The 24943-nt window shown below is 43.1% G+C and overlaps 1 protein-coding gene across 1 annotated transcript in view; it reads right to left on the bottom strand.

Annotated features, from left to right (window-relative positions):
- NPAS2 (neuronal PAS domain protein 2) overlaps positions 1 to 24943 on the bottom strand; it is a 166623-nt gene that overhangs the window by 75864 nt on the left and 65816 nt on the right. Inside the window, 1 exon segment of the mRNA XM_049785143.1 lies at positions 18843 to 18896. Within this exon segment, the coding sequence (XP_049641100.1) occupies positions 18843 to 18874 (32 nt within the window). The 5' untranslated portion in view covers positions 18875 to 18896.

The raw sequence follows: 24943 nt of genomic DNA, 5'->3' as shown, positions 1-24943 counted from the left end.
CTTCTTCCTAAGTTCTGGGATCAAGGGTGATCCAGGCACCCCCTCTTTAATAATTACATTTTGTCACCTGGTTATTCTATATACCACAGTTCAGTGAGATCATCCTGTGTTTGTCTTTATTCTCTTGGTTCACTTCACTTACCATATTATTTTCCAGTTTCAACCAGGTTGCAGTAAATTGTATTATATCATCATTGCTTACAGCTGCATAGTATTCCATTGTGTATGTACCACATCTTTATAATCCATTCATTTTCCATTGGACATCTAGGTTAATTCCATGTCTTAGCCATTTTACAGTTCAACAATGAATAATGGTGTGCATATGCTCTTCTGAATGAATGGTTTACAGTTTTTAGTGTAGATGTCCAAAAGTAAAATGGCTAAGTCACATGGCAGCTCAATTCTAAGTTTACTGAGAACCTTCTATGCTGTTTTTCCAGAGGGGTTGAGCCAGACAACATTCCCCTCACCAGTGGATGAGAGTTTCTTTTTCACCACATCCCTGCCAGCACAGATCACTCCTAGTATTTTGGATACGTGCAATTCTCACTAGTATGTAGAATGTCTTCGTTGTCTTGATTTGGAGTTCCCTAATGATCAGTATTCTGAGCACTACTTCATGTGCTAGTTGGCAATCCACTTGTCTTCCTGTTAGTCTCACTATTAAGCCTCACTGTTAATTGTGGGGTTATCTGCAACCCAGAGGGGTTCACTCTGATAACCTTGCTTTAGCTCCATCCCATCCCATCGTAATGTCTAGCCTTTGCCACCATGAAGAACGATAAGGTGTCCTGAGAGCCCAGCAGAGAGCCAGGCCTGTTCAGGACACACAGCCAGACTCTGTCCCAGAGCCCTTTCTTTTGTTTGGGAAGGTACAAACCCTCATGATCTCTGATTCATGGTCAACATGGACCACATATGTCCAGATGATGAGGGGCTGAGTCCTCTTAAAAACAGCAGTAATGGGGCCAGAGCGATAGAACAGCGGGTAGGGTGCTTGCCTTGCATGCACTCAACCTGAGTTCGGTCACCGGCATCCCACATGGCCCCCCCTGAGCATGCCAGGAAGGTGTCATGAGCAAAGCTAGGAATAGCCCCTGAGCATCGATGGGTGTGGTTAAAAAAGACAAAACAAACAAATAAACAAAAACAGCAGTAACCATGTTTCAGGAAGTGGAGGCACATACTATATGAGTCCAAATGTAGGACAGTCAGAAAAGGGGAAATGACAGGCCAATAATAAATGAGTAATAAATAAATTAATCAGTCCTTAGTGCTTTTCAGGATGATTTGTAGGATGAAGTGGAGTGCAGGGTATCTTCAGGGCCACGACTTAATTACTTTTCTAGACACTCTCATGCTGGTACATGACCCACATTTTCTAAACGTGCAGAACATAAGATATTATGAGCAAAGTCTTGTGCCAGCTGAGATTCTGGATTGAAAAGGCACTTCAGCATAAGCAGATCAATTGTATTAAATGTACCTCTTGGTGTGCATGTGCAGGCACAGGTGGTAGATACATGGGAAATGTCTGTGTTTTCTGCTCCATTTTTCTGTAAACTTAAAATTCTATTTTTAAAAAAGCTGAGTTTAAAATATACCAGACCATACTGCACACTTCGATAAAAGTAGAGTGAGTCCATTGAAGTAAAGAATCTCCTCCCTATGAAGATGAAGCAGAAGGAACCCCATTTTGTCATCTCAAAGTTAAGTTTCCATTTAAAGCTAACAAGGCTAACTTTCCACTTAAGGACTAAGTTTCCATCTCAACAATAATGATGCAGAACCCAAGGCCCTATAAACCACAATATACCTCCTTAGACATCTATCTATAAAAGAACATGATAAAAAAAAAAAAAAACCGAAAAACACCTAAACAGCAGCCAGTCAACTTAAAGGTCAAAACTTCCTACTTTTAGACCTATAGAACCTGGCTTGTGACCCTTGAGGGTCACCTGAGGTGACCATGATCAATCAGTCAGTTGTAGCTTTTTGGTAGATGGAATAAAGCTTTGCTTTATTTTAATTATGTGTTCTTGTTCTTCAACTCTGGACCCTAACACCCTGAGACCTGAAAGTCCCTCTAAGGAATCCAGGAGCTGGGCCAAAGCCCTTGGCTAACAGTCGGATTACTCTGGGTCTGGGCTGTGAATGCTGACCTACTACTCAGATTCTCCAGAAATAACTTGGTTCATCAGTCATCTCTGACAGAGAAAGCAGCTACAGCTCTGGTCCACGTGCCTGGGGGCTAGAATTCAGCTTCCCATGTGCTCTTATTACTGTGAGGAGGCTACAGGCCAAAGCACAGTCCATGCAGAATACTGAAGACTATGACGACCTGCCATTGGAGTAAGAGTTTCTGTTTCAATGGAAATTCTACTCTTGAAAACATTAAAACACATTCCAACATTAAAACGCATGCCATGAAGGCCATAAACATTCTGCTTCTCGGCCTACTTAGACACATGGCACCTTATGCCAGCACAACCTTTTTTGTTTCTCTTCCCTCAGTCTGGGTTGCTTTCTCAATTCCTCAATACTAACTTCAAGAGCACCATCACCTGGGACTGGAGCGATAGCATAGCAGGGAGGGCATTTATTTGCCTTGCACACAGCTGATCCAGGTTCAATCCCCAGAATCCCATATGGTCCCGGAGTAATTTCTGAGCTCAGAGCCAGATATAACGCCTGAGTGCCACTGGGTGTGGCTCCCCAAAAGGGGAGTACCATCATCTTTCACCTCCAGGGCTCATCCTCTACCTGGTTTTGATCTCATTCCTGTTCTTAGATATTGGGGGAGGATCTAGGACCTGAGATCCTGGAGAGGGTGTTAAAAGACCTTGAAAAGTACCTCTCTTTAGAGATGCTCTGCTTCTCAGATTGAGAGAAGCTACAGGTATGGCAGAAAGAGACTGTGGTGCCTTTTGCTCACCCAGTGAAACATGCAGCATTCAAATACACATGCAAGAAGAAAGGAACCTTTCAATCTGCCAAGTGACAACGTATTATAAATATTTTTTTGCCTAGATATTTAAAGATGACATGCAACCTCCATAATTAAAAGGAAATAAAAAACACCTTGCTTCTATCCTAGTTCGTCCATTATAAATTATTTGTGAACTGATAACACCCAGCTCATTATTGCCCAGTTTCCTTCTTCACTGGTTGTATTGACAATGAACACAGCCTGTGAGAAGACAATGAGGGTTTATATCATTCATGACAGAAAAACAAGCTTGTCCCATCAGCCTCTATCTGAGACCCACTATGGTGCCCAGAGGAAATCTGTCCATGTTAGCTGGATCTACAACTCTGAGGCAAGAGAGAACAATCTCATAAGGACTCTATTTTCCAAGGAAGGCATCTCAGCAGGTCCTGAATTCACCACATACAGGACACTTGGAAAATGGCTGGACAATAGGTAGCCTTGAAGTGTGCATGTTCTTTCTTTTGAGGAATCTTCTAGAAGGGTCTACATTTGACATTACCTAGAGAGTAAAATGGCAGGTTACCCATGAACAGCCAAGGAGCAGTTGAGTGTAGAATTGGATAGCAGAGATGAGGATACTATTAGACAGTCTTTCATGGAAAGTCATATGGAAAGGGAAAAGAGTACTGTTAGAGGAGGTCATTTTTATTTTTATTATTTGGTTTTGAGTGATACCCAGCAGCACTCAGGTTATACGTGTATATATGTGTGTACAGACATACATATATATACTCCTATATTACTCCTGGCTATATACTTAGAAATTATGCCTGGCAGGCTCAGGGGACCATATGGGATGCTGGGGATTGAACTTGAGTTGGCAGCATGCAAAGCAAACCCACTGTGCTATTGCTCCAGCCCAAAGGATCTTTTTATATTTCAGGAATTTTTAATTATAATCCTGAGTAAGTTTTTAACTACAACTTAATTACCATAGTAATTAAAATACATTTATTTTGGTTGTGCTCATTGGAGGTCAAATTGAAGAGATAAATATTTTTCCATATATCTTTTTTTTTTTTTTGGTTTTTGGGCCACACCCGTTTGATGCTCAGGGGTTACTCCTCGCTATGCACTCAGAAATCACCCCTGGCTTGGGGGGACCATATGGGACGCCGGGGGATCGAACCACGGTCCGTCCTACGCTAGTGCTTGCAAAGTAGACACCTTACCTCTAGTGCCACCTTCCCGGACCCCCATATATCTTTTTTTTATATATTTTATTTACACACATGATTGTGTTTGGGCTTCAGTCATGTAAAGAACACCACCATCACCAGTGCAACATTCCCATCACCAATGTCCCAAATGTCTCTCCTCCCCACCCAACCTCCATCTGTACTCTAGACAGGCTTTCTATTTCCCTCATACATTCTCATTATTAGGATAGTTCAAAATGTAGTTATTTCTCTAACAAAACTCATCACTCTTTGTGGTGAGCTTCATGAGGTGAGCTGTAACTTCCAGACCTTCTCTCTTTTGTGTCTGAAAATTGTTATTGCAAGAATGTCTTTCATTTTTCTTAAAACCCATAGATGAGTGAAACCATTCTGCGTTTTTCTCTCTGTCTCTGACTTATTTCACACAGTATAATAGATTCCATGTACATCCATGTATAGGGAAATTTCATGACTTCGTCTCTCTGACAGCTGCATAATATTCCATTGTGTATATGTACCACAGTTTCTTTAGCCATTCGTCTGTTGAAGGGCATCTTGGTTGTTTCCAGAGTCTTGCTATGGTAAATAGTGCTGCAATGAATATAGGTGTAAGGAAGGGATTTTTGTATTGTATTTTTGTGTTCCTAGGGTATATTCCTAGGAGTGGTATAGCTGGATTGTATGGGAGCTCGATTTCCAGTTTTTGGAGGAATCTCTGCATTGCTTTCCATAAAGGTTGAACTAGACGGCATTCCCACCAGCAGTGGATAAGAGTTCCTTTCTCTCCACATCCCCGCCAACACTGCTTGTTCTCATTCTTTGTGATGTGTGCCAATCTCTGTGGTGTGAGATGGTACCTCATATTTGTTTTGATTTGCATCTCCCTGATGATTAGTGATGTGGAGCATTTTTTCATTTTGGCCATTTGTATTTCTTCTTTGTCAAAGTGTCTGTTCATTTCTTCTCCCCATTTTTTGATGGGATTAGATGTTTTTTTCTTGTAAAGTTCTGTCAGTGCCTTGTATATTTTGGAGATTAGCCCCTTATCTGATGGGTATTGGGTGAATAGTTTCTCCCACTCAGTGGGTGGCTCTTGTATCCTGGGCGCTATTTTCTTTGAGGTGCAGAAGCTTCTCAGCTTTATAAATTCCCATCTGTTAATCTCTGCTTTCACTTGCTTGGAGAGTGCAGTTTCCTCCTTGAATATGCCTGTAGTCTCAATATCCTAGAGTGTTTTGCCTACGTGTTGTTCTATATATCTTATGGTTTCGGATCTGATATCGAGGTCTTTCATCGATTTGGATTTTACCTTTGTACATGATGTTAACTGGGGGTCTAGGTTCAATTTTTTGCAAGTGGCTAGCCAGTTGTGCCAACACCACTTGTTGAAGAGGCTTTCTTTGCTTCATTTAGGATTTCTTGCTCCTTTATCAAAAATTAGGTGATTGTATGTCTGGGAAATATTCTCTGAGTATTCAAGCCTATTCCACTGATCTGAGGGCCTGTCTTTATTCCAATACCATGCTGTTTTGATAACTATTGCTTTGTAGTAAAGTTTAAACTTGGGGAAAGTAATTCCTCCCATAATTCTTTTTCCTAATGATTACTTTAGCTATTCTAGGGTGTTTTAATGTTCCAAATGAATTTCAAAAGTGCCTGATCCACTTCTTTGAAGAATGTCATGGGTATCTTTAGAGGGATCGCATTAAATCTGTACAATGCTTTGAGTAGTATTGCCATTTTAATGATGTTAATCCTGCCAATACAAGAGCAGGGTATGTGCTTCCATTTCCGCGTGTCATCTCTTATTTCTTGGAGCTGAGTTTTATAGTTTTCTTTGTGTAGGTCCTTCACATTTTTAGTCAAGTTGAATTCAAGATATTTGAGTTTGTGTGGCACTACTCTGAATGGTTTTTTTTTTTTTTTTTTTTTTTTGGTTTTTGGGCCACACCCTGTGACGCTCAGGGGTTACTCCTGGCTATGTGCTCAGAAGTTGCTCCTGGCTTCTTGGGGGACCATATGGGGCGCCGGGGGATCGAACCGCGGTCCGTCCTAGGCTAGCGCAGGCAAGGCAGGCACCTTACCTCCAGCGCCACCGCCCGGCCCCCGGGGTTGTTTTTTTAATGTCCATTTCTTCCTTATTACTATTGGTGTATAAAAAGGCCATTGATTTTTGTGTGTTAATTTTGTAGCCTGCCACCTTGCTATATGAGTCTATTGTTTGTAGAAGCTTTTTGGTAGAGTCTTTAGGGTTTTCTAAGTAGAGTATCATGTCATCTGCAAACAGTGAGAGCTTGACTTCTTCCGTTCCTATCTGGATTCCCTTGATATCTTTTTCTTGCCTAATCGCTATAGTGAGTACTTCCAGTGCTATGTTGAATAGGAGTGGTGATAGAGGAAAGCCTTGTCTTGTGCCAGAATTTAGAGGGAAGGCTTTTAATTTTTCTCCATTGAGGATAATATTTACCACTGGCTTGTTGTAGATGGCCTTAACTATATTGAGAAAGGTTCCTTTCATTTCCATCTTGCTGAGAGTTTTGCTCAAGAATGGGTGTTGGACCTTATCAAATGCTTTCTCTGAATCTATTGATTTGATCATGTGATTTTTATTTTTCTTGTTATTGATGTTGTGTATTATGTTGATAGATTTATGGATGTTAAACCATCCTTGTATTCCTGGGATGAAACCTACTTGATTATAGTGTATGGTCTTCTTGATGATGCATTGAATCCTATTTGCCATGATTTTGTTGAGGATCTTTGCATCTGTATTCATCAGTGATATTGGTCTGTAATTTTCTTTTTTTTTTTGTAGCATCTCTGTCTGGTTTAGGTATCAAGGTGATGTTGGCTTCATAAAAGCTATTTGGAAGTGTTCCTGTTTTTTCAATTTCATAAAAGTCTTGCCAGGATTGCTAGTAGTTCCTCTTGAAAGGTTTGAAAGAATTCATTAGTGAATCCATCTGGGCCTGGGCTTTTGTTTTTGGGCAGACATTTGATTACTGTCTTAATTTCCTCAATAGTAGTGGGGGTATTTAGATATGGTACATCCTCTTCTTTCAACCGTGGAAGATTATGAGTCCAAGAATTTATCCATTTCTTCCAGGTTCTCATTTTTAGTGGCGTAGAGTTTCTCAAAGTAGTTTCTGATTACCCTTTGATTCTCTGCCATATCAATAGTGATCTCTCCTTTTTCATTCCTAATACGAGTTATCAAGTTTCTCTCTCTCCTTCTCTGTTAGTTTTGCCTGTGGTCTATCAGTCTTGTTTATTTTTTCAAAGAACCAACTTCTGCTTTCGTTATCTTTCTTCTCTCAGCTTTGTTATTTCCTTCTGTCTTCCTATTTTTAGTTCCTTTTGTTGAGCACTTTCTAATTCTATGAGCTGAGTCATAAAGCTATACAGGTATGCTCCTTCTTCTTTCCTGATGTGTGCTTGCAAAGCTATAAATTTTCCTCTCAGTACCGCTTTTGCTGTGTCCCATAGGTTCTGATAGTTTGTATTTCTATTGTCATTTCATCTCGGACCCACTGGTTAATTAGGCTATTTAGGTTTTTTTTTTTTAAGTATATTTTCCATGCAGAATTCTATAAAATTGAATACATTTAACTTTCCAATCTCAATCATCACCCCAGTAATGTGTTAAAATCTTCTTAAAGGAAGAAGGCCTGGTTCACACTTGTCTGGGGAGGAACATTCTGGGATTGGTGTCTCCTAGAATGTATTTTGGGAGACTGCAATAAAGCAAGATCTATTTAAGACCAGGGAGCTAGCTTTGCTTACTGAGGCCCAATTCCTGTGCACAGGGCCATCACATATCACTCATTTTGGAATTCAGAGTCAGAGGTGTGGGTTTGTGAGGGTGTTGGGGTGTGAGGGGCAGAATGCAGCTCCTCTGAGCTCAATGCCTATAGAAGCTACTTCATTGGGGCCGGGAAGGTGGTGCTAGAGGTAAGGTGTCTACCTTGCAAGCGCTAGCACAGGACGGACCGCGGTTCGATCCCCCGGTGTCCCATATGGTCCCCCCAAGCCAGGAGCGATTTCTGAGTGCTTAGCCAGAAGTAACCCCTGAGCATCAAACAGGTGTGGCCCAAAAACCAAAAAAAAAAAAAAGCTACTTCATTCAGCAAGTGGGGGAGCAAATACATCTCATGGAATAAACAGTGCCACCCCCCACATGGTGAACCCCTGAAACTCAGGATGTTTTCTGCTAAGACTTGGTGAAGCATTCAGGGATCATGAGTTCAGCTAAGGCAACTCTTTGCTCCTGAGATGCAATAGGGCAATTTCCATCTTTGGTAGAGTTCTTGGAAAGTGTGAGGGCCCAGATGGAAAGCTAATTCCTAGTGATTCTTAGTTAATGGTCATGCTTAAAAAAGTTCACATGCACCCCTGTCCTAGGTGCCCTCACCATATTCTCAAAGGACCCTTGTGCTCTAAGGAAACATCTGTACTATCACTCTGGTTTCTTGATTTTTATAATCAGAAGTTATGCTCCAAAGAACCTCCAAGAGCAACTTACCCTGGTCTGACACTTTTATAAAGAGCTCAACACCCATCTTTTCAGCTTCAACAGAGAAGTGTGGAATTCTGAAAAGGAAACTGGATAAGGCAATGCAATTCTTTTTGTTTTGTTTTGTTTTTGGCCACACCCAGCAGCACTCAGGGGCTACTCCTAGCTCTCTGCTCAGAAATCACTCCTGGTAGGCACTGGGGACCATATAGGATGCTGGGATTTGAACCATCATTGGTTTTGGGTCTGCTGCTTGTAAGGCAAACGCCCAACCACTGTGCTATCTCTCTGGCCCACAATGAAATTCTAACAATGATTAAACACCAGTAATTTGATAGTGGGATACAGAAGAGACTAAGAGAAGAGTTACATTTTATATATATATATATCAAAGGGTAGCTGTTAGGATTCTGTTCTGTCTAGAAATTGAATGAGTTCTGTTTAATAAGACTGCAAGAAGAACAGAACACTTTCTTTGCAAAGTGAGAATCCCATCACTGCTCTATGATCTGATGCTTCAATGAGAGATTTGGAAGGGTTGTGAAGAGATACCAGGGCCTGGCTCAATCTCAGTAACTGAGGGATGCCAAGACCAGCCTCATGACGGGCAGGCTTCTCACCTGCAGAGTGAAGTGACACCTGTTTTGCAGGGTTTGACATGACAGTCAACACATATAAGTGGCTCCAGGGGGCTTAGCTGTTCTGTGAGCATCCCGTCTCCTGTGCAGGGGCTTATGCACAGTTGCACCAAATTTCTGACATCACCCAGGAAGAAGTCGTAAAATCAAGACCCCCAGTTTGTAGAGGGAAAAATTGAGTCTGAGAGTCATATAGGAGCCCTTCTAAGACCACAAAAATACAAGTGGTGGTGACCTTTTCTGTTCTGGAGGCTAGCTTTTGCTGGCATGGGGTGTGCGAAAGCCCCTGTCCGAAGGCCTTCTCCCTAACTTAGGGGGTGTTGGGATGCTTCCAGCCATCTCCCCTCTTCTTCCTCCTGGACTCCAGAGCCATCCTGGGTCTCTGCCCCTGGGGCCAGAAAGGTGGGTGCCAGGAAGGACTCTAAAGGGGACCCCAGGCCTTTCCCAACCCCCACCCAGCACAAGAGGGGAGGACTGGGGGAAGACATAGGAAACTATTTTTCTCACCAGATTCTATTTTCAAAACCTATAGTATAGATTAATAGGATTCCCTATGATTAAGGTATGTTTTGCATGTCCATCTTGTATTCTGCCCTTGCCCACTGCCCTACAAGCTCATTTCTAGTCCTTCACTCCCTCATCCCCAAGTATCATTACCCCACATTTAACCCTTTTTACCTTCAGTTCTTGGCTCCTCAAGAAGTAGATCATTATCCCCACACAAAGTCAGCTGCCAAACAGCAGCTATATATATCAACTATGTGATATATTCTCTTTAAATAAATTAAAAAAATACAAGTGGTGGAAAAGATCAGACAGGCTTGTATCCCACTGCCATACACACACACTGCAGACACATGTAATATATATATATATACATATATATATATAAATAATATAGACTCTCAGCCTAAGAAGATCCCAATACACTGTTGCTATTGATCTGCTCTCAGAGGCCCCTTTACTCCTCCTTCCTTCATTGTGGATTTTTGCTTGCTAAGAGACTCTATTTCTGAGAAGTCACAACTCAAGAATTTTTCCTGATATGGGACTATCGTCAGCTGGTTATCAGACTGCACAAGCCAAATCACAAACCAAAGTGGTGCACTGGATTTAACACACCCCCAACTATTTAAAAAGACATAAAAGGCAACACAAAAATCCCTTCTTCACACCTATATTCATTGCAGCACTATTTACAATAGCCAGGCTCTGGAAACAACCAAGATGCCCTTCAACAGATGAATGGCTAAAGAAACTGTGGTACATATACACAATGGAATATTATGCACCCGTCAGGAGAGATGAAGTCATGAAATTTTCCTATACATGGATGTACATGGACTCTATTATGCTGAGTGACATAAGTCAGAGGGAGAGAGAAAAATGCAGAATAGTCTCACTCATTTATGGTTTTTAAGAAAAATAAAAGACATTTTTACAGTAATTCTCAGAAACAAAAGAGAGGAGGGCTGGAAGGTTCAGCTCACTACATGAAGCTCACCACAGAGAGTGATGAGTGTTGTTAGAGAAATAACTACATTGAGAACTATTATAACAATGTGAATGAACGAGGGAAGTAGAAGCCTGTCTAGAGTACAGGCAGGGGTGGGGTGGGGATGAGGGAGATCTGGGACATTGGTAATGGGAATGTTGCACTAGTGAAGGGGGTTGTTCTTTGCATGACTGAAACCCAACTATAATCATATTTGTAATCAAGTTGTTTAAATAAAGATATACAAAACAAAACAAAAAGACATAAAAGGGACACGTATATATCTTTTGAATATCTTATATGTATTCCCTTAATAGCTACGACTCTTACTGAATATTCTCTTATACAGTGACAATTTTCCCCACTGTTTTGTCTGTTTTTCTCTTTGTAATCTGTTCAATAAAGAATTCTTTCTGGTAGAAGAGTCCCTCGGTTTGGAGCTTATGATAGAACCAAGTTTCGGGGATTATTGGACTTGTTCCAGCGGCCCCCATATGCACCAATAATGCCATATGGCATTGTTCCTCTTGCTTAGGCACATTAAAAATAGGAAAATACTATACATACAAACAAGTTCCTATCTAATAGAGATAAGAACACACAAATCTTGTAATGCAGTGGGACCTTACACCCTGAACTTTGTCATAATGACCTGGCTCAGGCCTCAGGAGAATAGGCATTGTCCATTCACCCCTGAACCAGGGATGCCATCTGTGAAACCACAGTTTTCTATAACATCACCTGGAAGCAATCCTCTACCAGGGAAGACCCTACCACTGCCCTGGCATCGACCTACTCCAAAGAGAGTTCCCTTAACACCCAGAAGGCTTAACAACAACAACCTGCTTTCAGGGCAGGGCATTCCACATTGCCCCCTAATTGTGAGGTGAAACTAGAGAACACTCCACATCATCCTGACTTCGATGTAGGATATGCACAGAATCCAGGATATTTAACTACAGAAACCTGACACCAACATCAGCGACTGTGTGGGAAAAAAATGTTTATTGGCACTACAGACAATGACTTGGGTTGGACAACCTAGTATGCCTGGAGCCTAGAGATGGTCTTATGCCAGAAAATTTTGGGGGTAAGGTCTCCTTGTATTTAGACCAAGGCTTTTCCTTTCCATGTCCCCCATATTTTGCTGGGCCTATGCAAACAACAATTGCCACTCAAACACCGTTTTTATTGTATTTCTTTAACTCTTATCCTTAAAAAGAGAGAAGAAAAGCTTAATAAACCTTCTGCTAGCTCTTTAATGAGTTAATTGGTGATTCAATGATTTTAAAAAATATACTTGCTACTGAACCTTTTATTTCTCTTTCATCTCATTAGTTTTTCTATTTTTTTTAATTATGACAACAAAGATGCAAAGAAAGAGGACAGGGTAAAGTTACAGTGGAAGCCCAATCACCCATAAACAGAATTCTTGGTAGTCCCATCAATGATATCCCAGCCTTGAACTTTCAGCCAAAGAACATTAAGAAAAACAAAACTGAACCCATGTACAATACAATTACTTTGTCCCTCAAATCCCCAGTTGTAGTACATACTATTTCTTAGCAGCACACAATATAATCTAAAGACATTAGACTTATGTAACTCCTTAAACATTGAGGGCAAAGTACATTTCTCTAGTTCCATGCACATGCTTACTAGTTCAAGTTAGCCTCAAAAGTTTTAGTGGGTTGTTTTTCTTAAGGATTGGAGTCAAGGGAACATAGTAAAAAACGGTATTAAAGTGGCATTTGTTTGCATAGGCCCACCAAAACATAAGGGATATGGAAAGGCAAATTATGGTCTAAATACAAGGAGACCCTACCCCTGAAGTTTCCTGGCACAGGACTGACTCTAGGCTCCAGGCACACTAGTTTGTCCAATTCAAGTCATCCTCTGTAGTGGCAATACACCTCCATTCCTCACTTAGTCTCTGTTGTTGGTATCATGCTTCTGTATTAAAGATCCTGGAGTCTGCATATCCCATATTGTAGTCAGGATGGTGCAGAGCATCCTCTCGTTTCACCTCACTTAAGGGGCAATAGAGAGAACTATATCCTGTAGAGCAGGTCATTGTTGTTGTCAAGTCTTCTCAGTGTAAACGGAAGTCTCTTTTTAGGAGGTCGATGTCAGACCCTTGGTAGAGTCTTTCCTGGTAGAGGACTGCTTCCAGCTGTTGCTATAAAAGACCTTGGATGTTTCGTAGATAGCTTGCCTGGTTCCGGCGTGAATGGAGGATGCCCATTCTTCTGAGGCCTGTGCCAGGTCATTCTATCAATGTTCAGGGTGTAAGGTACATTGTACTGAGATTTATTAGATAAGAAGTTATCTTATGTATGGTATTTTCCCATTTTAATGTGTCTATGCAAACAAGGATCAATGCCATGAAGCGTTATTGGTGCATCTGGAGGCAATAGGAACAAGACCAGCAATTTCCATGACATAGTTCAATCATATGCATCAAACTGAGGGACAGTTCCACCAACAATCCTTACTGAACAGCTTACAAAGAAAAGACAAGATGAAAAGTGGATAGAAACATCATAGTAGAAGAATATATAGAGAGTTACATCAGTTAAAGAAAATACCCATAAAATATTCAAAAGATATATGTGTTCAATATGTGTTCAATTTCTGTCCTTCTAAGTAGTTCTGGGATTTGTTAGATCTACTGTATGTCTTTGGTCAGAGAATAGAACTGTGTGTTACTGAAGTTAAGAAGAGTAAATCTGGGGTACTAATGGTTGGGAGGAGCATATGTTCGGTTTGCAAAATGTAGACTGGTATGAAATTGCCAGTGACAGCCTGAGTATAGCTTAGCAGCTATCTGCCACCCCCCAGATCAAACTCCACCCCCTTAGCCAACCTCTGTAGCCAGCCTGGGAGTGGGGAAAACCCAGGGTGCCCCACCAGCTCCTTCCAGAAACCCACGTGGAGATCCGGAGGAAAGGGGGAGAGGGGGGTCGGGTGACCCATGTCCGAGCCCCCCTACCCTAGGCCGGGCCAAGAGGCCGCTGGCACATGCGGAGGCCTGCCAGCTGCCCGCCCGTGCAGGCCAGTTTTTCTATTTTTTAAATAACTTTGCCTTTGTTCTTCCTGAAACAAATGTATTATGGTCAATTGTGTCAACTATGTGATATATTCTCTTTAAATAAATTTAAAAAAATACAAGTGGTAGAAGAGATCAGACAGGCCTTGTATCCCCTGCCATACATACACACTGCAGACACATGTAATCACACCATTCCCTACATGCCCCCCCCAAACTGTCACATCAGAATTAGAAAAATCACACTTATAATTGGAGCACAAAATGGTAAACAGTGAAACTCATTATCTAGGGATTCCAAATGTCTCTCAAATCAGATGTTCCCTTTTTGAGTACAAGGATCATTTTAACATCATCTCTTAAAAAAGATCTTTCTAGACACCCAGCAGGCATTCACTTACTACTCACTGAATCTATGTGGAAACTCACAGAAGGAAGAGGAACTGTGTCCTACTTCAGAAGACTTGATCAAATAATCCAAATAAACCATGAGTTCCCTAAAGCTTTGAAAACCTTGCCTAAGAGCCCATGCTTTCTGGAGATGTGATCCTAAAGGTAAACATTTTTAATCTCAACAAAGTTCTGGTAATTGAGAACAACACTAGTTCAACTTCCAAGGTTGTATGATAGCTCAAGGCCTCCCCATGATGCTCTTAAACCTGTAAAACCAGAAGCTCTGAAAAAAGTTGGAGGGTTGTTTTTCTGAGTTGTGTGAGGATCACTATTACTACTATTCTGGCTAAGAACTCTGGGCATGATCAAATCCAAACCTGTTTCCCTGAAAATGAGATACGGTGTGTGTGTGTGTGTGTGTGTGTGTGTGTGTGTGATCCAAACCTGTTTCCCTGAAAATGAGATACTGTGTGTGTGTGTGTGATCCTAACCTGTTTCCCTGAAAATGAGATATGGTGTGTGTATGTGTGTGTGTGTGTGTGTGTATGTGTGTGTGTGATAGTACCTGCCTGCCTGACCTCATGATACAGCATTTGTGCAGCGCAGTGTAGGATATGTGCCCACAGCTCCAACAATTGGGGGTGAGAAAGAGTGGAAAGTAATTTCATAAAATTTGATTTCTAAGAACTTTAGCTAAGATTTATTTGTTTGTTTTTGGGCCACAAAAACAGGGGTAATTCCTAGCTCTGTGCTCAGGAATCATCCTGGTGGTGTTTGGGGGATCATTCCTGGTGGTGTTGGGGGATCATATAGGATGCTGGGAATTGAATCCTGGTCAGTTACTTGCAAGGCACATAGCCTTACCCACTGTACTATCTCTCTGGCCCCTAAGATTTATTTTTAATGTCAATAGTTGATCAATTTTTAATATGGTAGTGTCCAAAATATTTTTTCTTTTCTCATTTCCATGGAAAACAGTATGGTAGAGAGACAGTGAGGAACTGCCTTTGGGAACTGGGGCAGGCATAAAATTAAAAATGATGTTAGCCAAACGTGAAATGCCTGTAGAAAGTCACACATATCAGGACCCAATTTTCAGCTAGGGACTGCCCAATTAGATGGCAGCTGAACCTTGAACAATGATGGTTCAGGACATCCATTACTGAAATCTAAGGGTGCATGAGCTCCCGGAAGTCACACCTCTGTCATTTCAGGCCTTGTGATCAAAGCTGGTTAAATCTATAAATATGAAACTGGGGACAGAAAAAATCCTCCCATTTCTTCCTATTTTTACTGGATCCAAAAAGTTCAATCTTATGTTTCCCAGTATCTACTGAAGATAGTATTGGAAGGGGCTGGAGGATAAGAACTGGTGTAAGGCTTGGACATCAAAATTTAACTTCTGGTCCTTTATTAGAGTTATATATATATATTTTTTGCTTGTTTGGTTTTGGCTCTTATTTGTTTTTGTTTTTGAGGCTCTGCACTCAGGAATAACTCATGGCAGGCTCAAGGGACCATATGGGCTGCTGGAGATTGAATCCAGATTAGTCATATGCAAGGCAAGCACCCTATCAGAGTGTTACTACTCTGGCACAGAGGTTTAGAATGTTTGACATGATACTCAGCCTTGTGCCCTGGGTTCCTACCCTGTAGACTGGGCATCCCCAGGACACTCATCTCAAAGGGACATGTGGAGACACCACGGAATCAGGTTTGTGCTCTACTACCACTAGGGGACACTGGCCACTGAGGCCTGTTTTCTCACCTCTGCCATGGCCAACATTACAGTACTATAGAGTCCTGCATTTTCATACGGGTAGTGAGGATAATTTTAATTTTTTTTTTTTTTTTGGTTTTTGGGCCACACCCGTTTGATGCTCAGGGGTTACTCCTGGCTATGCACTCAGAAATCGCCCCTGGCTTGGGGGGACCATATGGGACGCCGGGGGGATCGAACCGCTGTCCGTCCTACGCTAGCGCTTGCAAGGCAGACACCTTACCTCTAGCGCCACCTTCCCGGCCCCGGATAATTTTAATTTTATTTAATTTTGCATTTAGTTATTTTTTGTCAGGGCTAACCAAATCCAAACCTGGCTCTATACTCCGGGATCACTTCTGCAGGGCTCAGGGTTTCAAACCTGGATTGGCCTTGAGCAAAGTAAGTGCCTCACCCATTGGATTCTCTCTAGCCCCCAAATACACTTCATAAACCTAACCTGCCCTTGATTCTTGGGCTGCACTCAGCTTCACTCAGGGGTTACTTCTGGCTCTGGGTTCAGAAATCACTCCTGGCAGACTTGGGTACCATAGGGAATGCTGGGGATTGAATCTGGGCCGTCCATGTACAAGGCAAACACTTTTCTCACTGTGCTATCGCTCCAGCCACCGGAACCTGCAATATATTATTTTTTATTTATACAGAGTTTTTAAACTAAGTTAGAATTCAATCATAGTAACTTGACCATAAATTTAAATAGAGTCTATCTTTTGAGACATACATTCAAATAAATGTTCCAATAGTATTAAAGGATCGGTTATTTGAATTTATTAGTAATATTTTATCTTTAACATAAATATATAGTGGTTTGCTCAATTTAATACCTTAAATGCTTTTATAAAAATTAAATAAAAGATAAAATTTTCTGAATTGAAATAAAGCAAACTATAATTCCAGGCAGATTAGAAGCTGCTATATTTTGTGGATAACTTCCAAAACATCAGAGAAGGGCACAGGAAAGGAGCTGTGCTCCTTTCAAGTTGCAGTGAAAAATCTGGAACTCAGGAAAGAAAAGGTTTGGTGAAGTGTCTCAGCAGCTTGGGGGCTGCTCCCAGCTACCGAAGAAGAGACCATGAGGCCCAAAACCCACCAGAATCTGGTCAGAGCCTGTACACTGAGGAAGCCGGAGGCTCTGCTCCTCTCTGGGTCAGGCCCATCATCTGCTGGAAACCCACATGGATTCTGTATGTTCTCAGGTTGTGGCCTGAGGTTTGCAAAGCCCCTGCAGTAGGGACCAGGGTTCTCAAAGCCAAGTGAAGGGAATTGTTTCAGAACAAGCTGGGGTCATTTGTTTGAGTCTTCATTACAGAATAAAGAAGAGCTAAGAGAATCCTGCAGCCCTGGGACATCAGCTTCCCCCATTCTGACCTCCTTGCCCGCTCTTCTGTGGCCATGACTTTACCCATTGGGTCTATGCACTGATTTTTAATAATTAATACTTGGAGAAAGGAAAACCAGAGCAGACATCTGCAGTGGCCTGTGGGCTAAATTCTGAAAGGACTTCTCAATAGTTACCTCACTCCCTGCTCTGGATGCTGCACATTCAGATTTCCCTGAAAGCCACTCACTTTTGGAGTGACCTCTGAGAGATCCAAAGAGAATTCTGGAAATGACAACCAGGTGGAGAGTCTGAGAATGGAGATGGCAGCTCTGTGGTTTTGCAAGTGGACAAGAATGGGTCTGCCACACCCTACACAATGTGGAGAGAAAAAGTCATGGCAGACTGGTGGCTAGTCTGTTGCTGAGCACAGATTGGCCTAAGAGGGACCTATGACCACAGAACATCTCTACTGGTCTCACCACGCAGCCTCCAGCCTGTCCTACCCAGTGATCACCCCCACTGATACACTCCCCTGAGTAGTGGGTCCCTTTCTCATCTCTCTTTCCCCAGAGGAAAGCTCAATGACTCTGAATGCAGGTGAATAGTGGAAAATGGACATTAGCCAATTGACATATACAACAGGCACTCGATCATGTCCAATTAGTCAACACAAACAGGGTTTACTTAACAGCTCACAGTCAGTTATAAACCAAACTCCTGACTGACCTAATAACAGTGCAGAGGGGCTGTAAAAAACTCTTCTTCCATGTGATGAAACATCATCTAGGTCCTCAAACTATGGCCCACGGGCCACATATTGTATTTGTATCTGTTTTGTTTCTTCATTGCAAAATAAGATATATGCAGTGTGCATAAGAATTCATTCATAAGTTTTGTTTTTACTATAGTCAAACCCTCCAATGGTCTGAGGGACAGTGAACTGGCCCCCTGTTTAAAAAGTTTGAGGACCCCTGATAGAGGCAGGTATGGGCACAAGCTGCTTGCTCAAAAGGTACGAATGGCCACTGTTTTAAGTATCCAAAGCCATGTTACAAACATGGGTATTTGGGTTTCAGTCATAAAAAATATGCCCCCCCCCATACTAAAAATATAAAGTCCCCAAGACAGGCACCCTCCAGCTGCAGAGCCAGGGTTTGAACCATTTGCTCTGTTTAAATGGGGCTGTGCTGCCAGGCTGTCTGTTCTGGAAAAGCAGTAACCAGAGGACTTTGCAAGAGACCCAAGCAGCAGACTGATGCATCCAGATGTTAAGAATAAAAACCACTTGGCAAGTCCCGGACAATGAGGAACTTCAGGCTAAGAATCAGGACCAAGGGAACAGGCTAAATGGTTTTAACAGGGTGCTGCAACATGCCAGGGGTGAGTTCTAGGGCCCCATCCCTCCCTGCTCCACTGGGGACACTCTGATCTCATTGAAGACAAGCCAGGCTCAGGGCAGCTGACAGAGTATCTGGAAGGCAGGGAGGTTGTCTCATACCTCTTTGCTCTGTCTTTCTCATCTTCATCCATTAGATTTTCTATGCAGTTTTTCCTGTGAAAAAGAACACATGATTACTATCTATTTCTAGAACTTTCTCACTTGTCTCTCTGGTGATCACATTTAGTCTGATACAACTCACATGCCTTAGGGCAGAGCTTTCAAAGTTATTTTGTTTATTTTTGGGTCACAATCAGTGGCCCTCAGGGGTTACTCTTATGTCAGAAACCACTCCTGGCAGGCTCAGGAGACCCTATGCAATTGGGATTGAACCTGGGTCAGCCACATGCAAGGAAAAACTCTACCTGCTGTGCTATCACTCCGGCCTGAATTTTCAAACATTTTGATTACAGCAACACTTCACACAGTCAACGTGATTGAAGACTGTTCAGTTTTGTTTCCTTTGGTGCTGGAGATTGAATGCAGAATCTCACAGAGACAAAGCATGTGTTCTATCAATGGGCTACAGCTCTGGCCTCAAAGTATTGAGGGTTCTGAAGAGCTCTTGCATAAGTGGTGATAATTGAGAAATTTCATATGCACAGGCACTCATTCCACTAACTATCAGAACGAGGCAGTATTCAAATAGTCAGAAGCTCCTGGATAAGTCAACCAGATGTTCAGAAGAGCAGAAAGAATTCTTGCTAGGTAGGTAAACTGCTCTGACCTCATGAGTCCCCAGAGTCCCCTGATCACACTTTGAGAACTTTATCTAGATGCAGCCTGGTATTGCATCTGTTGATCTTAAGCCCTGAATGCTAAGAACATTGTTCAGGGAAATTTTCCTCTTTCAGAACACATGCTCTCCTCTTAGTCAAAGCTTGGCAGAATGGGGACCTCACAGGAGGACACCAAGGCCCTGCCCTGTTCACAGTGTTTCTCAGCATTTTCCAACTGTGCCCAAACTCATCTACCAGTTGCCCACTGGTCTTACACTGTGGTTCCCCATTTCCGTGATTTTCACCTGCTGCTTTCTTGAAATATTCTGGGGGCCCACAGGGTCTTATAGTAAATGCTGCTGAAAGGCATCCATCCCCCGAATGAGTCAAGATTCATAAATGTAAAACATTAAGTAATGGTCGGGGAATGTTCTAGCAGCCTAGTCATTCTGGAGATTGCCTTGTTCTTAGAGGCAAGATGACCTCTGTTTCAGAGGCCAGATGGCCTTATTCTCGAAGACTCTATCTACCCTCCTGGTCCTGGTGGGCACCTATCAGGCTCCTCATTCCATATCCTCTTCTGTCACACATCACAAAAGAAACCAGATCCTGCCACATTCACAGTCATGTTCCTGGTTCTGTCTTTCTGTCACACATTTCCCAAGTCCTGCTCCAGGGATCATGCCCAGGCACCAAACAGGCACAATTTGGAGGTATCTGGGAGGCTGGACTCTGTGAGGGCACAGAGGGAGGAAGGCAGGGTGACTAACAACGTTAGAGACTGTGGAGATGGGGCCATGTGATTTACAGCCTTCTCTTGGACCCAGGGATGGAGTCAGAAAGCAGAAACCTGTACTTTGCATAGCAGTAGAATCTACTCAAAACTGGAAGTCGGGGATGAGTTCTGCCCTCATGTTTCTTTTGGAGATCATTTGGTTTGGTGATTCGACTCTGCTGTGTACAGGACTGAGCCAAGAGAAAAGAAATTTTGAGCCCAGGCTGTGGAGAACCTCAGGCCCCACAGCACTTTAAGAACAACATGCAGGGTTTTGGGGAAAAAAAATAAAAAGAACAACATGCAGCCCGTTGGGACCTGTAATGAAAGTGGCACTAACAGATCTGCATCAAGACATGGGCTTCATGTTTTCCTGATTCCATCTGTTCAGGCTTGAGAGATGGAAAGTGCAGCATTGGAGCTCACAGTGAGGCTCTCGCCAAGACTGTGCCCCCCCCCCCCAGCAGCTGCAGTGTGTCCTGGGCATTCAGGGAAACAGCTCACGCCATGCCCTTGACCTGGTGCTACTCTGCTGAGCACCAGACTGAACTGGTCAGAAATCAGACATCTACAAATGGCTTGTAAAAGGTCACCATTAACTTTACTGGCTCAGTAAAAAAAACTGAGTAAACTCAGTAAAAAACAAAAACTGCTTGTTTTTGGGCCACATTTTGTAGTGCTCAAAGGCTACTCGTGGCTCTGTGAAATAACTCCTGGCAGGCTCGGTGGACAGCTGGGTGTGACCCAAAACCAAAAAAGACAAAACAAACAAACAAAGTTTGATCCTGGGGATCAAACTCAGGTCGGCCACATGCAAGGCAATCACCCTTTTGCTGTGCTATTGCTCTGGCTCCCTAGCTTATGTCTGTTGACCCTCACTCACTTCCTGACTCACTTTCTCTGCTCCCCTATTTTTCCATCCCTGTCTCTTGACTCCCAGCCAAGTCCTTCTGCTCACTGCACCTGTGTGGAGAGCTAGTACCCCTCCTGTTGTGGCTCACCTGTCATCTCCCAAGTTTCTTCCACACTTACTTAATTTTGTTTTGCAGGTAGAAGGGATGATTTGGGCAGCACCTGGTGGTGCTCAAAGGCTATTCATGGCTCTGTACTTAGGAGTGATTTCTGGTGGTACACAGGAGACCCTATGCATTGTTGGTCTTGAAGGGGATTGGCTGAGCCTGGAGTGATAGCACGATAGCATAGTAGGTAGGGTTTTTGTCTTGCATGCGGTTGACCTGGGTTCAATCTCTGGCATGCCATATGGTCCCCTGAGCCTACCAGGAATGATTCCTGAGCACAGAGCCAGGAGTAACTCCTGAGAAGTGCCAATTTTACCCAAAGAAAAGGCTGCTTGCAAGGCAAGCCCTTTACTCCTATATTATCTCTCTGGTCCCAATTTTTTTAACTTAAAAAAAAAAAAACTGTGTGTGTGTGTGTGTTGGGAGGTGGGCCAGAGAGATAGTACAGCAGGTAGGGTACTTGCCTTGCACATGGCTGACCTGATTTAATCCCTGGCACCCCATGTGGTCTCTCAAGCCCATCCAGGAGTGATCCCTGAGCATAGAGTCACGAGTAAACCTTGAGTACAGCCAAATATGGCCCCAAAATAACAACTAGTGTGTGTGTTAGGAGATATTTGGCATATATAGTATGTGCCCAACTCTTGTTTGCTTCCTTGCATCATAAGTCTCTTGAACACTATGAATGGAGCCCTGATGGTTTGCAGCACTGTGAGTGGTCCTGACTCCATGCACTGCAGGGCTCAAGCAATGCCTTGCCGCTTGGTCCTTACACAGAATTGTGGAGGGACCCTGAGTCTCTTGAGCACCATATAGGGGCTTCCCAGGAAGAAACACTGAATTATCCATTATCAAATGCACACCTTTTGTTTTAGTGTTTGGGTTACACCAAGTAATACTTCTGCCTCTATCCTCAGGGGTCACCATGGCTTGTACTCAGGGGACCATATGCCACTGTGGGCCAAATCTATTTGGCTACACACAAGCCAAGTTCCTTGCCCATTGTACTGTTTTTCTGGCACCAACATTACAACTTTAAGTTCTATATCCTGGTAGTAAGTTGTGGTACAACTCCAATGGCCACCAAACTCCAGAGCACTTTCATCTCTCAAACCAAAGCTCTGTGCCCGTGAAACACTCACCCCCTGCTCTCCAGATTCCCTCCCAAACCACAATACTACTTTCTAGATTTTTCCATTTGGGAATGGGGTTTGGCCCCACCAGGCAATGCTCAGGAGTTCCTCCTGGCTCTGCACTCAGGAATTTCTCCTGGCGGTACTTGGGGGGACCACATGGGTTGCTGGGAATGGAACCTGGGCCAGCTGTGTGCTGGTAAATGCCCTTCCCACTGTGCTATCGCTTCAGCCTGTCTCTTCTGTTTATTGCCTCTAGACATCTCATTTATGTGTGAATCATTTGTAAATGGCTTATGTCCCTTAGCATAAATGTCCTTAAGATTCATAGCTTATGTTAGAATCTTGTCCCCTTTAAAACTGAATCTTGTCCCACTGAGTTTTGTGCCTTTCCCTGACCCCTTCATGACAGGGCAGTGGGCACTGGGCAGTGGGTGGACCCACTGAACACTGAGCTTTGAGCAGCACCCCTCAGAACAAGAACAAGCTCCCTGCTGCTGCTGGGACTTTCTTACTCTAAAAGGGAGAAGCTGATAGGCTGAGGGTGCCCTAGGGAAACAGGGTCAAAGGGGAGCAAAGCAGTGCCAGTATCCTGCTTTAGGGAACAGAACAAAATATCTTCTAGACTCAGTGACTCTATGTAGCACCTAGAGAGGCTAGGGTTGGGAAGGCAACAGGCTGGGTGCAGCAATGAATCACATAAACATAGAGGATGACAACATTGCCAACTAAGGAAAATCAACTAAAAATGGGAGGACAGAGGAAAAAAAGAAAATAGAGAAACCTGAGTGGTGGCAATGACTTTTCTCATCTGTCTGAACAGTTTCAAAGAGATGGGTTTTGCACAGGTATTTTCTTATGCTAAAGGATGCCAGGGCAGAAGCATAAGTATAAAGGTAGGCACAGAAGATTCAGGCAGCAGAGATGCAGGTTAAACCCCAGAATGAGCAAGGGGAGGATATTGGAACAGCAGGAGGGGCTAGAGTGCATTTTGATGATGGGGACCCCGGAGGTCCAGTCTGGCGAAGAGGATTTGAGGAAGCATTCGCTGAGTGTAGACACCCAGGAGCAGGCTTGGTGATGGCAGCAAAAGATCCCCATGAAGGAAAGTCATCAAGGTCAGTGTTTGCAGCTGAGGCAAAAAGAGAAGGCAGTTACTTGCCTTGCACACAGCTGACCTGACTTCCACCTCTGCCACCACATAAGGTTCCTGAGCACTGTGAGGACTGACCTCTGAGTAAGAGCCTGGTAAGCCCTGAGCACAATGGGGTTTGGTCGCCAAACAAGATAAAATATAACACTCAAACCCATGTTAACTGGCCATTTAGCTTCTATGAGGCATCTGTTCAAGTCAAAGATGGAACTTGAACGTTTCCTTTCTTTTCTTTCTCCTTTCCACCCTCCTGCCTTCCATCCTTTTCCTTTTATCCTTTATTTCCTTCCTTCTCTCCACTTTTTCTCTAATTCCTTCCCTTTTAAAAATTGGCTTGTCTCTATCACATTGATTTTATAGACATTTCTCTTTCCTAGACATATTTTGTTTTGTTTTTGTTTGGGGGTGATATTTAGTGATGCTCAGGGGTGCTACCTGTCCAGTGCTGGGAAGTGAACTGTGTGATGGTATCAGGGATAGAACCCTGGCCTCCTGTATCTAAAGTTCTCTAGCTCTTTCAGTTGGACAGAAATATTTTTACTAAGTATATATGTGTATTATGAACATCACGAGGTTTCCCCAAAATGACTACCAGGAGCGGTTGTGCTGTAAGGCCAATGTTTCCACAACCTAAAATCCTGACCTTTTCAAAGTGCCTGAGAAATAGTTTGAATTACAGGTCTCAAAGTTAGCTGGAAAATCCCAATATTCTTCCCCACCACACCAAGTCAGTCAATCTGATGAATTTTGTTTGCTCACTGATAGGGCACAAACGTTGAAAACAAGTGAACAACCCAACTGTCCGTCCCAAATTATTTGGAGGAAGGTTATTTCTAGTCAACAGCAAGTGAGCCTTCTGTGTTGCCAGCCAGCCTCCAGGGAAGGGCCCCCATGTTGTTCTGGATTAATGTTTGCATCTTGCATGAGGGAGCCGATAATGGTTTCTCTTCATCTTAGTTCAGAAATGAAAAGGCTCTGAGAAGCGCCCGCAGTGAACGCCTCTGCTTGCTGCCTCCCTTTGTCCTCTGGGAAGGCCAGGAAATAAGGTCTGTATTTAATTCTTTCTCTCTGGGGAAACCCATTCTGGCCCTGATGATTCATTTGCTAGGCAGTGAAAATAGCTTTTCTCCCCTGCCACCTCCACCCCTGCTTCCCTTTGTTGTTGCTGCCGCCATGATCAAGGGCCACATATGCTTGGTTGGGGTGCTCTTCGGGGGGGGGGGGTGGGCATGCTTTTGCAATTGTGCTGCAGCTCAAACACGGCAGTGGGCTGGTGATAGAGATCAAACTAGCAGTCTCATGCCTTCCAGGTAGGTGCTCAGCCACTCAGCTATTTCTGCACACCCCCCCCCCCCCCGGCCA

This window comes from Suncus etruscus, chromosome 12, assembly GCF_024139225.1.
Source record: "Suncus etruscus isolate mSunEtr1 chromosome 12, mSunEtr1.pri.cur, whole genome shotgun sequence".
Taxonomy (NCBI): domain Eukaryota; kingdom Metazoa; phylum Chordata; class Mammalia; order Eulipotyphla; family Soricidae; genus Suncus; species Suncus etruscus.
This window is presented reverse-complemented; position numbering and strand designations above follow the sequence as displayed.